This window comes from Helianthus annuus, chromosome 7 (genome assembly GCF_002127325.2).
Source record: "Helianthus annuus cultivar XRQ/B chromosome 7, HanXRQr2.0-SUNRISE, whole genome shotgun sequence".
NCBI lineage: Eukaryota > Viridiplantae > Streptophyta > Magnoliopsida > Asterales > Asteraceae > Helianthus > Helianthus annuus.
Window position 1 is genome coordinate 4,449,445 of NC_035439.2, and position 11,351 is coordinate 4,460,795.

General features: G+C 37.5%; 3 protein-coding genes across 4 annotated transcripts; 2 read left to right on the top strand and 1 right to left on the bottom strand.

Moving 5' to 3' along the window:
• The first annotated feature begins 1,243 nt into the window (after window positions 1-1,243).
• Window positions 1,244-3,191, top strand: LOC110867735 (F-box/FBD/LRR-repeat protein At1g13570). Its single transcript, XM_022116743.2, has 4 exons — window positions 1,244-2,266; window positions 2,338-2,445; window positions 2,538-2,696; window positions 2,781-3,191. The coding sequence occupies exons 1-4, from the start codon at window positions 1,652-1,654 to the stop codon at window positions 2,868-2,870; spliced, it is 972 nt and encodes a 323-aa protein (XP_021972435.1). The 5' UTR covers window positions 1,244-1,651; the 3' UTR covers window positions 2,871-3,191.
• A 2,868-nt stretch (window positions 3,192-6,059) lies between these two features.
• Window positions 6,060-8,050, top strand: LOC110867734 (F-box/FBD/LRR-repeat protein At1g13570). Of its 2 annotated transcripts, none has more exons than XM_022116741.2 (5): window positions 6,060-6,196; window positions 6,429-7,077; window positions 7,156-7,263; window positions 7,350-7,514; window positions 7,599-8,050. In XM_022116741.2, exons 2-5 carry the CDS (start codon window positions 6,463-6,465, stop codon window positions 7,920-7,922), a joined length of 1,212 nt encoding a protein of 403 aa, XP_021972433.1. In that variant the 5' UTR covers window positions 6,060-6,196; window positions 6,429-6,462; the 3' UTR covers window positions 7,923-8,050. The 2 variants fall into 2 exon arrangements, with proteins under 2 accessions (XP_021972433.1, XP_021972434.1); XM_022116742.2 differs by having other exon boundaries at window positions 6,062-6,196; window positions 6,432-7,077.
• Window positions 8,051-9,696: 1,646 nt separating this feature from the next.
• On the bottom strand, window positions 9,697-10,892 carry LOC110866175 (putative F-box protein At1g47790). Its single transcript, XM_022115462.2, has one exon. It carries the CDS (start codon window positions 10,859-10,861, stop codon window positions 9,740-9,742), a length of 1,122 nt encoding a protein of 373 aa, XP_021971154.1. The 5' UTR covers window positions 10,862-10,892; the 3' UTR covers window positions 9,697-9,739.
• Between the last annotated feature and the right edge of the window lie 459 nt (window positions 10,893-11,351).

An 11,351-nucleotide genomic window follows, 5' to 3' on the forward strand; every position in this document is an offset into this window, starting at 1 on the left:
ATAGTGTTATATTTGTTATATAATGATATATAGTGTTACATAGTGTTATATGGTATTATATAGTGTTACATATTGTTATACGGTGTTTATATGGTGTTATATAGTATTATATATAGTGTTATAATACACTTCTTACACTTCTCACACTTTGAGCACTTTTTACAGGATCCTCTACCTGTATGAGTGTATTATATATTTTGTTCATGAACGATTGTTTGTGTTCGTTTGTTTTTATTTGGGCTCATGAACATTATTTTGCGCATATTTGTGTTCGTCAACGTTCGTTTTTATTCATTGCCTAAAATTAACAAACAAACACAAACGAACACGAACAAGTTCATTTTCTTAACAAACGAACATGAACACAAAACCTCGTTAACACGAACACAAAATCTCGTTCGATAAGTGTTCTTGAACGGTTTGTGAACACATATATTTCTTAACAAATGAACACGAACAAGGTCTTGTTCGTGTTCGTTCGGTTCGTTCGCAGCCCTACCCTCTACATAGACGTCATGTCACCCACCTCAAATCCAACATCCAAAACCACTATACTAAGGATTTTGTAATGATCCAAACCACTTTCTCTTTTATTATTTTAAGAGTAAATTACGATTTTGGCCCCTATGGTTATATCACTTTTACCCTTTTAGCCCAAAAAAGAATATTTGAACATCTGAGCCTCCAACGTCTTTTTTCTAACCTTTTTGGCCCCTAACACTAACCCCATCCATTAAATGTTAGGGGCCAAAATGGTTAGAAAAAAAGACGTTAGGGGCCAAAAGGGTTAAAAAAAAGGGTAAACGTGATATAAGCACAGATGTTAAAAAAAAGGTAAAAAAAAAGGCCAAAAAGGCTCAGATGTTAAATTTTTTTTTTTGACTGAAAGGGTAAAGGTGATACAAGCCAAAAACGTAATTTACTACTGTAACCTTCCTTTCATCATGTTCAACAAATCATATTCCAACAACCATGACCACAAAACCTTTAGTGCAACTCTTAATACAAATCGATATAAGGTACAAGAACCACTTGTGTCGTGTATGAAGTGGGTGTTTGGCATTCCTTCTCAAAACTGACTTATTAACTTATATAAGTCATAAGTGAGAAGTCAGAAAAAATGACTTCTTAACACACAAAAGCTACCAAAATAAACTAAACACTTAAAAATACAACTTATTAACTTTTATTAACTTTTATAACTCAATAAGTGTTGCTTCAAAATAAGCTAACCCAAACACACTTAGTAAACCATAACCTTACTCTGGTATATGGCTTCTGCTCGTCGACATCGCTGGTGGCTGCTGGTTCGTTGGTTGCCTGTTTGCTTATTAGGTAACTTAAGCCATATCAGTTGTACAACAGGTATTTTCTTTTCATATTCGATTACTTCTCATAAACTTCATAAGCCGTTGTTCATTACTGGATTTGGGTAAATTGGCATCAATACTTCAAACAAATGTGTGCAATGAATTTTCGTTGTTAAACTCACTAACCTAATTGCTTCTGTTCCAACCCTAACCCCTTTCATTTTCATCCGTTTTTTGTTTCTGTTACATGGTTTTGTTGTTATTGTTTAGTGTGTAGACTAAACATATTCCCATAGTAGCTAGCTAGCTAATTTTGCAGCTAATAAGGGTATCCTAGTAAGATGGATAGAATTAGCAAGCTTCCAATAGGCATAATAGAAACTATCTTATGTTTCCTACCCATTCAAGAGGCAGCAAGGACAAGTATCCTCTCTAGGGAATGGAGATACCATTGGACCAAAATCCCTAAACTTGTGTTTAACGAGTATACGTTTGAAGTGTCGACCGATAGGGCTGAGCCGTCTGTTTTGGAACAAACGTTTGACAAACCAAGTAAAAGGAGAGAAATGCACAAGAGGTGTAAGTTTTTCTACGCGATATACCAAGTTCTGCTTATGCACGAGGGTCCAATAAACGAGTTCACTCTTTCTATGGGGGTAGATACCTCGTGTGTTGAGATTGACCAAATACAACGTCATTTATCGAAGAAAAATACTCTCAAGATATTAAAACTTGATTTTTGTACGGGAGGTGATGTGGAGTATAAGTTACCCATTTCTCTCTTCTCTTTACACCAATTAACAAGTTTGTATCTCAGTGGTTGTGCTCTTTACCAACAACGTTCATTCAATGAATTTGGTTATCTTACAACCTTACATTTGGAAAGTGTATGGATGTATGAGAAAATGCTTCTGCGTCTTTTATCCAGCTGCCCATTTCTTAAGAGTTTGACTCTCGTAAGTTTATAATATATAAAATTTAATTTCCATGGTCTTCCATAACTTATCTAAACATTGTAATTTTGCAGGATAATGGGAGTACATTTATCTATGATGATGAAGATACTACCATTGTTGATCTATTAGAGTGTTTACCGGTGATTGAATATCTTTATGTTGTGTTTTCCTTCGTTGAGGTAATTTTATCTACATGGTATAACTATATTCTTGATTAGACTTTGGTTTGCTTATTAGTTATCACTAATCTTTGTTTTGGCTATGGCTCAAGGATTTTCTTCGATGGAGACATCCGAAAGAGCTCCCGACACCATTCGTGCACTTGAAATATTTGTGTATACATGATTTGAGCTTTAGTCACATATATGGGTTACCTTTTCTTGCTCTTCTGATTAGAAGCTCCCCAAACCTTGAGAAACTTAAGCTAGTGGTAAATAACAAGAATCTGTGTTGTATTCTACTTGTTCTGATTCTTACGTCAACATACACTCACACAAGACACTTCTTCATGTAGATGTATGACCAAGATTGTCTTCAAGATTATGAAATGGGCTCTTTAACACTCGAAGATTATTCAGATATTACGTTGGAGCATCTGAACTAATTAGAGATTATACATTTTAGCGACGCAGAGAATGAGTTGGATTTTGTGAAGCTTATAATGGCCAAGTCACCTGTACTAAAGAAGGTATGGATATCCCGATGTTATGATTTTGATAAAGATAAAGAATCAGAGATTATAAAAATCCTTTGCTTTACTCCATGCGCGGCCCCTCTGGTAGACATCATGTGGTAGAAATCGTGGTCGGATAATTGAAATCCAATTAGTCATGCATTTGATGGTTATGTTTTTTTTGTTGACGTTACTGAAATGAACAAATTTGTTTCGTTCTGATATGAGGTTCTGAGACGATGATGTTATGCATCTTGAATTTGTTAAAATGTTATGCCTTTCGGGTCTTGAAGCTGTACTCGGGAATAAGAAGGCATATGATTATCTACCATAACCCCTGAAATAATAAGCCGTACCAGCTTAATTTTCACTTACTAGAGCACCTGTTAATATGAATCATCGATCAAGCTTCTATGCTCTCAATTTTCTAAGGATCATCATATTGGGTAAGTAAATGGGAGAACATATTCACAACAACCGACGCCATAAAATCCACACGTCTTCTTGATCTATCACTGATGCTCACAATCAACGACCATTGGTGTCATTCGCATCTCTCGAGTTGATTTACATCATACTCTTTTTTTAGAAAATTTTCGATTAGCCCCTTTGGTTTGGTAAAATTTCAAGTACAAACCCCACCTTTTTGAAATTACAGCCGTGTTTCTTACGGTTTGTACACTCGTTTCCTGGTTAGTTCCTAAGATGGATGAGGATTAGTTTTGGGTGTTAAATGGATATGAATTGACTAAAAGGCCCTTATTATTAAAAATAATAAATAAGACATTACGAAAATCTAATTTATTATTTAAAAATTCAAGTGGGTTCCACCATTATTATTTAATAAAAATAACCTAACCCCACCCCCACCCCACTGTAATCTGTTTCTTCGTAATATCATTGTTGTCACCGTAAGCTGTGGCTGTCCAAAAAGCTCGCGGCTCGGAGCTTGCTCGGATTTAGCTCGGAAAAAGCTCGCTCGATATGACTCAGTTTGAAAGTGAGCCGAGCCGGGTCGGCTCGGTTAGAAAGTGAGCCTAGCTCGGCTCGGCTCGTGACGAGCCAATTTGGCTCAGTTTGGCTTGGTTGGTAGCTCGACTCGGCTTAGCTCGAATTATTTTACTTATAATATATTTTATTTTTATATACATATAATGTATTACAAAAACGTGATTATTGTTTACATGTATTTAGGCTTGTAGTTTGATGTCTATAACATATTTAAAGGTTGTTTTTCATGCTAATGAATAAATATTGTATTTACTTGCAATATAAAACTTATTTTACGTTGTTGAACATGATTTTGGCTTGTAATGTATTATGTTGGACTTATTTTGAATATGTTTATTGAATAATATTTTAGAATACTGAATTTTGAGAGCTATGTATTAATTTTTATTTTTAAAATCGAGCCAAACCAAGCCGAGCCGAGCCAGCTCGGTTTAAAACCAAGTCGAGCACGCTTAGATTTTCAGCTTCGTTTTGAAATCCGAGCCAAGCCGAGCAAGCTCGGTTTATAATAGAGCCGAGTCCGAGCAAGCTCGGTTTATAATCGAGCCGAGTCCGAGCTTGCCCTAGCTCAGCTCGGCTCGGCTCATGAACAGCCCCTACCGTAAGCACATCATTGTTAACCGGAATTCCGGAACTCCAGCATCGCAAGCACTCCACTCCAACGTAAATGGTGGCGGTGGTGGTAACGCTGAACAATGGAGACCAGCTAGGTTTCCGATTCGAGGGTGCATCCGATGAGTTGTAATCTGACTAGTTCGGAGACGTAAATCTGGATTGAATGACCGACGAAGTACTTTTGATTTCAGATTTGTAGGTTTGGAGTTCGATTTGGTTTGGTTTGTTATTGTATGCAGTGGAGAGATTGTTGAGGTAGGTTCAGATTAGGGGTAGAAGAAGGTGAGCAATGGTGGTAGAGATTGGTGGTAAACGTAGTGGTTGGCCGGTGAAGGTAGTGAAGAATAGTGGTTGTGGTTGTGTGTGTTGGTCACGAGTGGGATATATTAGGGATGGCGAAGGTTGTAGTTGTGGTTGTGGAGTTCGGTGGTAGAGTGAAGACGAACGGTGACAAGGTGGTTGCAAGTGGTGGTTATGGAACATGTGGGTGGTGATAAGGTGGTTGTAGGTGGTGCTTTATAAGAAACGAAGTGAGGGTGGGGCCCACAAGGCTTTTGTTAATTAAATTGTTTTTATTACTTAAGTGACCTTTAATTAATGGTGGGCCACTTGAGTTTAAAATGATTATTTAAATTTATCTTTTAGTGTTTTAATTTGTATTTTTAATAGTAAGGATATTTTAGTTAATTCACATATGTTAAAGACTGTCCGAGAATGGAGTGTACAAACCATAAGGAATAAGGTTGTACTATAGGTGAAACCATAGGGACTGAAATGGTTACGAAAGTGAAACCACAAGGACTGAAATCGTAATTTTTAAACTAATGGACTGAAATAGTGATTTTGACAAACCACATGGACGAAAACAGTAACTAACTCTTTTATTTATTTATTTATTTCACGTATATTCTTATTCTTTCACATTTCACCCAATGTTTCAAAATCCAGTTTTTATACCATACCGGATTGGGCTTTGAAACGGTTTAACTAGATGTAGCGGATGGTTCAACTGGGTGTATGAGGCGATTTGAACCGGTTTTTAAAACATTGATTTCACCCCACCAAGACAAGTATGAAACAATACTATAACCTAATTTATACAAAAGATGTAGAATTTAAATTGTGAAGAATGAAGAGTGAAAATATAATTAGATTACTTTAACACTAAAAAAAGAGTTAAATGTCATTTAGTTCCTGTGGTTTGGGTCATTTTGGCAGTTTAGTCTAAATGTTTCATTTTTCGTCTGCGGGTCCAAAGAGGTTTCACCGTTGCCATTTTAGTCCACTGGGTTAACTTCATGGATGAAGTTAACTCGTTAACAGAAAAAATGGATGAAGTTAACTCAATAGACTAAAGTAACAACGATAAAACCTTTTTGAACCCACAGACAAAAAATGAAATCTTTGTACTATACTAGCAAAATGAACCAAACTAGAGGGACTAAAATGACTTTTAATTCCTAATAATAAACAAAAACATCAAAGCAGAGTCCCAACAAAAACGAACACAAAGTACAGGAACCACTTGTGTTTGAACCCTAACTCTATTCTGGTCTGGTGTATGCTTCTTCTCGTCAATGTCGCTGGTGGCGGCTGGTTCGTTGCTTATCAAATAACATAAGCCATTTCAGGTATTTTCTTTTCATATCTATCACTTCTCATAAACATCATAGACGTTGTTCATTACTGGATTTGGGTAATTTTGCGTCACTACTTCAAACAAATGTGTGCGTTGATACAGTCGCTAACCTAATCGGCTCAGTTCCATTCCATTCCATTTTGTTGTTTGAAAGCTTTGACTCTCTTCTTTCATTATCATATCTGTTTCGTTGATTTGTGTGTAGACTAACCATATTTTCACAGTAGCAAATTCTGCAGCTAATAAGGGTATCCTAAGATGGATAGAATCAGCAAGCTTCCTGTAGGCGTAATAGAAAGCATCTTATGTCTACTACCGATTCAAGAGGCAGCAAGGACAAGCATCCTCTCTAAGGAATGGAGGTACCATTGGATCAAAATCCCTAAACTTGAGTTTATTGAGGATCAGTTTCAAGAATGGACTCGTGGGCCTAAGCCGTCTGCTATCGAGCTACGTCTTAACAAACCAAGTAAAAGGAAAGATATGGCCAAGAGGTGTAAGTTTTTCTACGCGATATACCAAGTTCTGCTTATGCATGAGGGTCCAATACATGAGTTCACTCTTTCTATGGAAGTAGATACCTCGTGTGTTGAGATTGACCATATCATACTTCATTTGTCCAAGAAAAATACTCTCAAGATGTTAAAACTTGACCTTGATGCGGGAGCTGATGAGGGGCATAGGTTACCCATTTCTCTCTTCTCGTTACACCAATTAACAAGTTTGTATCTCAATGGTTGTGCTCTTTACCAACAACGTTCATTCAATGAATTCGGTTGCCTTACAACCTTAAATTTGAGTAGTGTATGGACGCATAAGAAAACGCTTCACCGACTTTTATCCAGCTGTCCATTACTTAAGAGATTGGCTCTTGTAAGTTTACAACAATCAAAATTTAATTCCCATGGTCTTCCTCTTCCATAACTTGTCTAAATATTGTAATTTATGCAGGGTCATGGGATGACAATTCTCTATGATGTTGAAGGTTCCACCATTGTTGATCTATTCGGGTGTGTACCAGTGATTGAATATCTTTATGTTGTGGTATTCGGATTGGAGGTAATTTTATCTACATGATATATACTTGATTAGACTTTGGTTTGCTTATTAGTTATCACTAATCTTTGTTTTGGCTATGGCGCAAGGATTTTCTTCCAAAGAGACTTCCGAAAAAGCTCCCGACATCATTAGTCCACTTGAAATATTTGTGTGTGACTGTGGATACTCTTTGTTTTACTAACATATATGGGTTACCTTTTCTTGCTCTTCTGTTTAGAAGCTCCCCTAATCTGGAGACAGTTAAGCTAGTGGTAAATAACAAGAATCTATGTCGTATTCTACTTGTTTTGATTCTTATCTCAACATACACTCACACAAGACACTTCTTCATGTAGATGTGGGGGGAAGAACCTTACGTTGATGAAGATGATTTGGGCTCTTTTACGCTTGATGATTATTCAGACATTACGTTGGAGCATTTGAAAGAATTTGAGATTCTAGATTTTACTGACTCGGAGAATGAGTTAGATTTTGTGAGGCTTATATTAGCCAAGTCACCTGTACTAAAGAAAATGACGGTTACCCCACATTATTTTTTTGATAAAGATGAAGAATCAGTCTCAGAGGTTTCAGAAATCCTTTTTTGCTCCCCATGCGCATCACCTGTGGTAGAAATCATCGTTGGACGGTACAAATCCGATTATTGGTGCCCTTGGTGATCTTATTCTCTGTTGTAATATGAGGTTTTGAGACTGATGATCTTTTGTGTCTTAAATTTGTTAAAATGTTATGCTTTTCGGGTCTTGAAGTTGTGATTGGGAATGGGAAGGCATATGCTTATTTACCATAACCACTGAAATAATAAGCCCTCTCAACTTACTTAGACCATGCGATGTGGGCGTTGTTTTGTGGCGCTTAGGCCTTTCCACGCCGGACACACCACCCCGGCAACGTCGTGGAAGGCGGCGTTGAGGATTTCCACCGGTGTGGAGGTAAAGAGTGGGTGGGCGTGGCGTTGACTCATTGGTGTGGCATTTAGCTGTTGGACCCCAATTGTAGAACTAAAAAAAATATTGGTGTGACATTCACCTCACTTTCTTCTACCCAACTCCGTTTCAATGTTAATTTAGGAGTTTTTTTTTTTGGCATTTTAATACACTTTGGAAACCGGTTGACCCATTGACCCTCGAGATAAATCATAAACGCTTTTTTGGCTAAACCGAGTTAGTTGAAACTGGGTTTGAAGTGAAAGGATCAGGTTCGATAGGGTTCAAACCTTGTGGGTCTGTTAGGGTTCAAGCCAGGTTCATCCAAAATTCGTTTCAAAAGCAAGTCGGGTTCGAGTTCAAACCCGGAGTTGGTACCCAATCCATGAAGTGAACACTACCTAAGGATTTACAACACAAAGGATCGGATACTGCACCAATTATCCCAAACATATAGCATGATGAAATACGGTCATCATCACATAGTGACAGAATCAGAGTGGTTAAGCAGAAGTAGTGATTCTGTGTAAGAGGTCTTCATGATATACAAATCAAAGGAAACAAACACTGGAAGATAATTGTGGTGTTCCGAGTAGGAATCGTAAACTTCAAGTGTCGTTCCTGTTAAATTATCATGCCTCATGCTTAAGTGCTCCGTTATCATTTGACCATTCTTCCTGAATCCAATTATTCTATCATTTGTTCGCTTTAAACTAACGGTGAATACTTTTGTAAACCAAGATATTGGATCACCAGTTTTTATCAAGGTCCATACATCAGAAACCAGGGCAGCCTCAGCCTCAGCCTCATTGTAAATAAGCACAGCAAGCGAACCTTTAAAGTTCAAGATGGACAGATGTGTAGAGTGTTGTAAACTATCTCGAAGCTGTAGAAGTGCACTTAGATATCTGTGACATGTTAGGAAGTTGATTTGGATGCTAATAAACTTATATTGTATTTCATTGAGATTTGAAACTTATTTTGTATAAGGTTGATCTTAAATTTGGCTTGTAATATGGTAGGTTGAACTTATTTTCAATATGTCTTTTTGAACTATTGACTCGTATCTTAAACTATTGAATTTTGAAGCAATGTATTAATATTTAATTTTAAGTTCGAGCCTAATCGAGCCGAGCCGGCTCGATTAAAAACCAACCCGAGCTTGAGCTAAAATTTTTAGCTCGATTTCAAATCCGAGCCAAACCGAGCCGGTTTGGTTTATAATCAAGCCGAGCCTGAGCTTGGCCTGGCTCGGCTAGGTTTATATTGCGGTAGTTTTAATGTTTTATTATTGCTATTCGTACATGTTGGTTGGATCAATAGCTGAATTCGAAAAACCATAACCTTAAGGAGCAACCATCTGATTTTGCTTATGAGATTATAAATCAAGCAGGATTTAAACATATACTAGAAGCATGTTTTCAATTAGATGATGATAAAAAAGCTACCATTAAGTCTGATGGAAGCTAAACTAAAAGCTATAAAAAAAACAAACAAAATAGAACAGTACAAAAATAAGAAAAATAGGATTTAAAAAGTAGATTAATCATCTATGAGTGAATGATAGAATCAGAATGATTAAGCAAAAGTAGTGACTCTTTGTAGGAGGTCATCATAAAGGCCGACCCATAAATCCCAAGACCGTTGATGCGTTCCGAGTAGAGTTCATAAACTTCTAGTTCAACATCATATCCACCTGTCTTCGTCCGATCCACTATCGGTTGGCCATTCTTCCTAAATCCAATCATGCTATCAACCTCAACGTCGTTAACAGTGAATAGTTTTGTAAAGGAGGGTTTTGAAACACCATTTTTCAACATCATCCATACGTCACAGAATGGTTTCGGTGTTAAATTAGTAACAACCCAGTGATGACTAAGCACAACAAGAGAATCGTTGATCTTAGATATACCGTACTGCCTTCCAGAGCGTCCTGCTAAGTTATAAGGAAAGTCTACAGCTTCTCCAAATTTTTCACTTGCCAAATCAAATGAATACAACCTAACTTTATATGTAATTTTCTCATAAGTAAGCCAATGAATAACCCCATCTATAACCACCTGTGAATTCCAGAAGTGCAACGATTTAAACGGAATATTCATCGGTACACTTCTCCAAGCCCCAGAGCTTAATGTGAAAACCTCAGCCTTAGCCTCGGCCTCGCTATCGAAAAGACGTGAAAGCTTGACGATCTTAGGGTCACTAGTTTTAGGACACACCCCAAAACCAATAACAATATAGTCTCGATCCGGTATCTCTATACCAACAGATTTCCCAATTAGTGGATTCCAAACAACAACCAGTTTCTTGTTTCTGTTCACTGGATCACGAGTCCATCCGTGCAAACACACCAATCCGTGAGAGCAATCGAGCATAAACGGAAGCGGATGAAGTTTAACAGTTGGAGGAACAACAGGAGAAAACTTGTGGTGGGGGAAGTTATCATCATCAACAATGGAAACATATTTGTCCTCAGTACCTCCTGTTATGTAGCTTACCAGTAGATGTTGCGGCTGAGTCTTGTTGTTGAGGGTGTGATGAGTGATGAATTCAGAGCTATCGATCAGAGACTTCCATTGCTTTGAAACTGATCTGAACCGAAGCAAAGATTTGACAGGAAGAACCCGTTTGATGATTTCCGCTTGGAGTTCGAACGGAATGTTGTCCGACATTTTTGGACTTGGATTTCGATTTTAGGGTTGACAGGATCGTGTAACGGGGGATGTTAAGTTTGCATGAAAGAGGTCAACAATGATATGAATTATGGGCCACTGGGCTTCATATCCATCGTCCATTTAACTTGACTTGTTTATTTATGAGAAAGTTTTCTTTTTTTTTTTCTTTTTTTTTTTCACGACGACTTTCTTGTGTTAGGATACCATACTCACCAAATTAAAGATCCTCATTGCCCCACTTCAGCCGAACTGTGTTGTCTTGACCGAGACTACGCTGGCTTCAGAGTTTGGCTTGGGCGTTCCCCCGGGAAACCATACCGCTGACTGCCATTTGGCAGACGTTGTGCAACCACAAGAGCTGAACACTCTCAGGTGTAACACACGGTGGGACATTTCTAAAAGCGTTTTATGGTATGTAGATACGATTTTGGATAGGGATGCTAAAAACCTATAGGATATATATAAAAAATATATAATCACTTTGTGT

Coding starts and splice junctions, on each gene's coding strand:
- LOC110867735 (XM_022116743.2), top strand. CDS start 1,652: ATGGATAGAATTAGCAAGCTTCCAATAGGCATAATAGAAACTATCTTA. Junction 2,267..2,337: donor TTCTTAAGAGTTTGACTCTC/GTAAGTTTATAA, acceptor GTAATTTTGCAG/GATAATGGGAGTACATTTAT. Junction 2,697..2,780: donor TTGAGAAACTTAAGCTAGTG/GTAAATAACAAG, acceptor TTCTTCATGTAG/ATGTATGACCAAGATTGTCT.
- LOC110867734 (XM_022116741.2), top strand. CDS start 6,463: ATGGATAGAATCAGCAAGCTTCCTGTAGGCGTAATAGAAAGCATCTTA. Junction 7,078..7,155: donor TACTTAAGAGATTGGCTCTT/GTAAGTTTACAA, acceptor TAATTTATGCAG/GGTCATGGGATGACAATTCT. Junction 7,264..7,349: donor TTGTGGTATTCGGATTGGAG/GTAATTTTATCT, acceptor CTATGGCGCAAG/GATTTTCTTCCAAAGAGACT.
- LOC110866175 (XM_022115462.2), bottom strand. CDS start 10,861: ATGTCGGACAACATTCCGTTCGAACTCCAAGCGGAAATCATCAAACGG.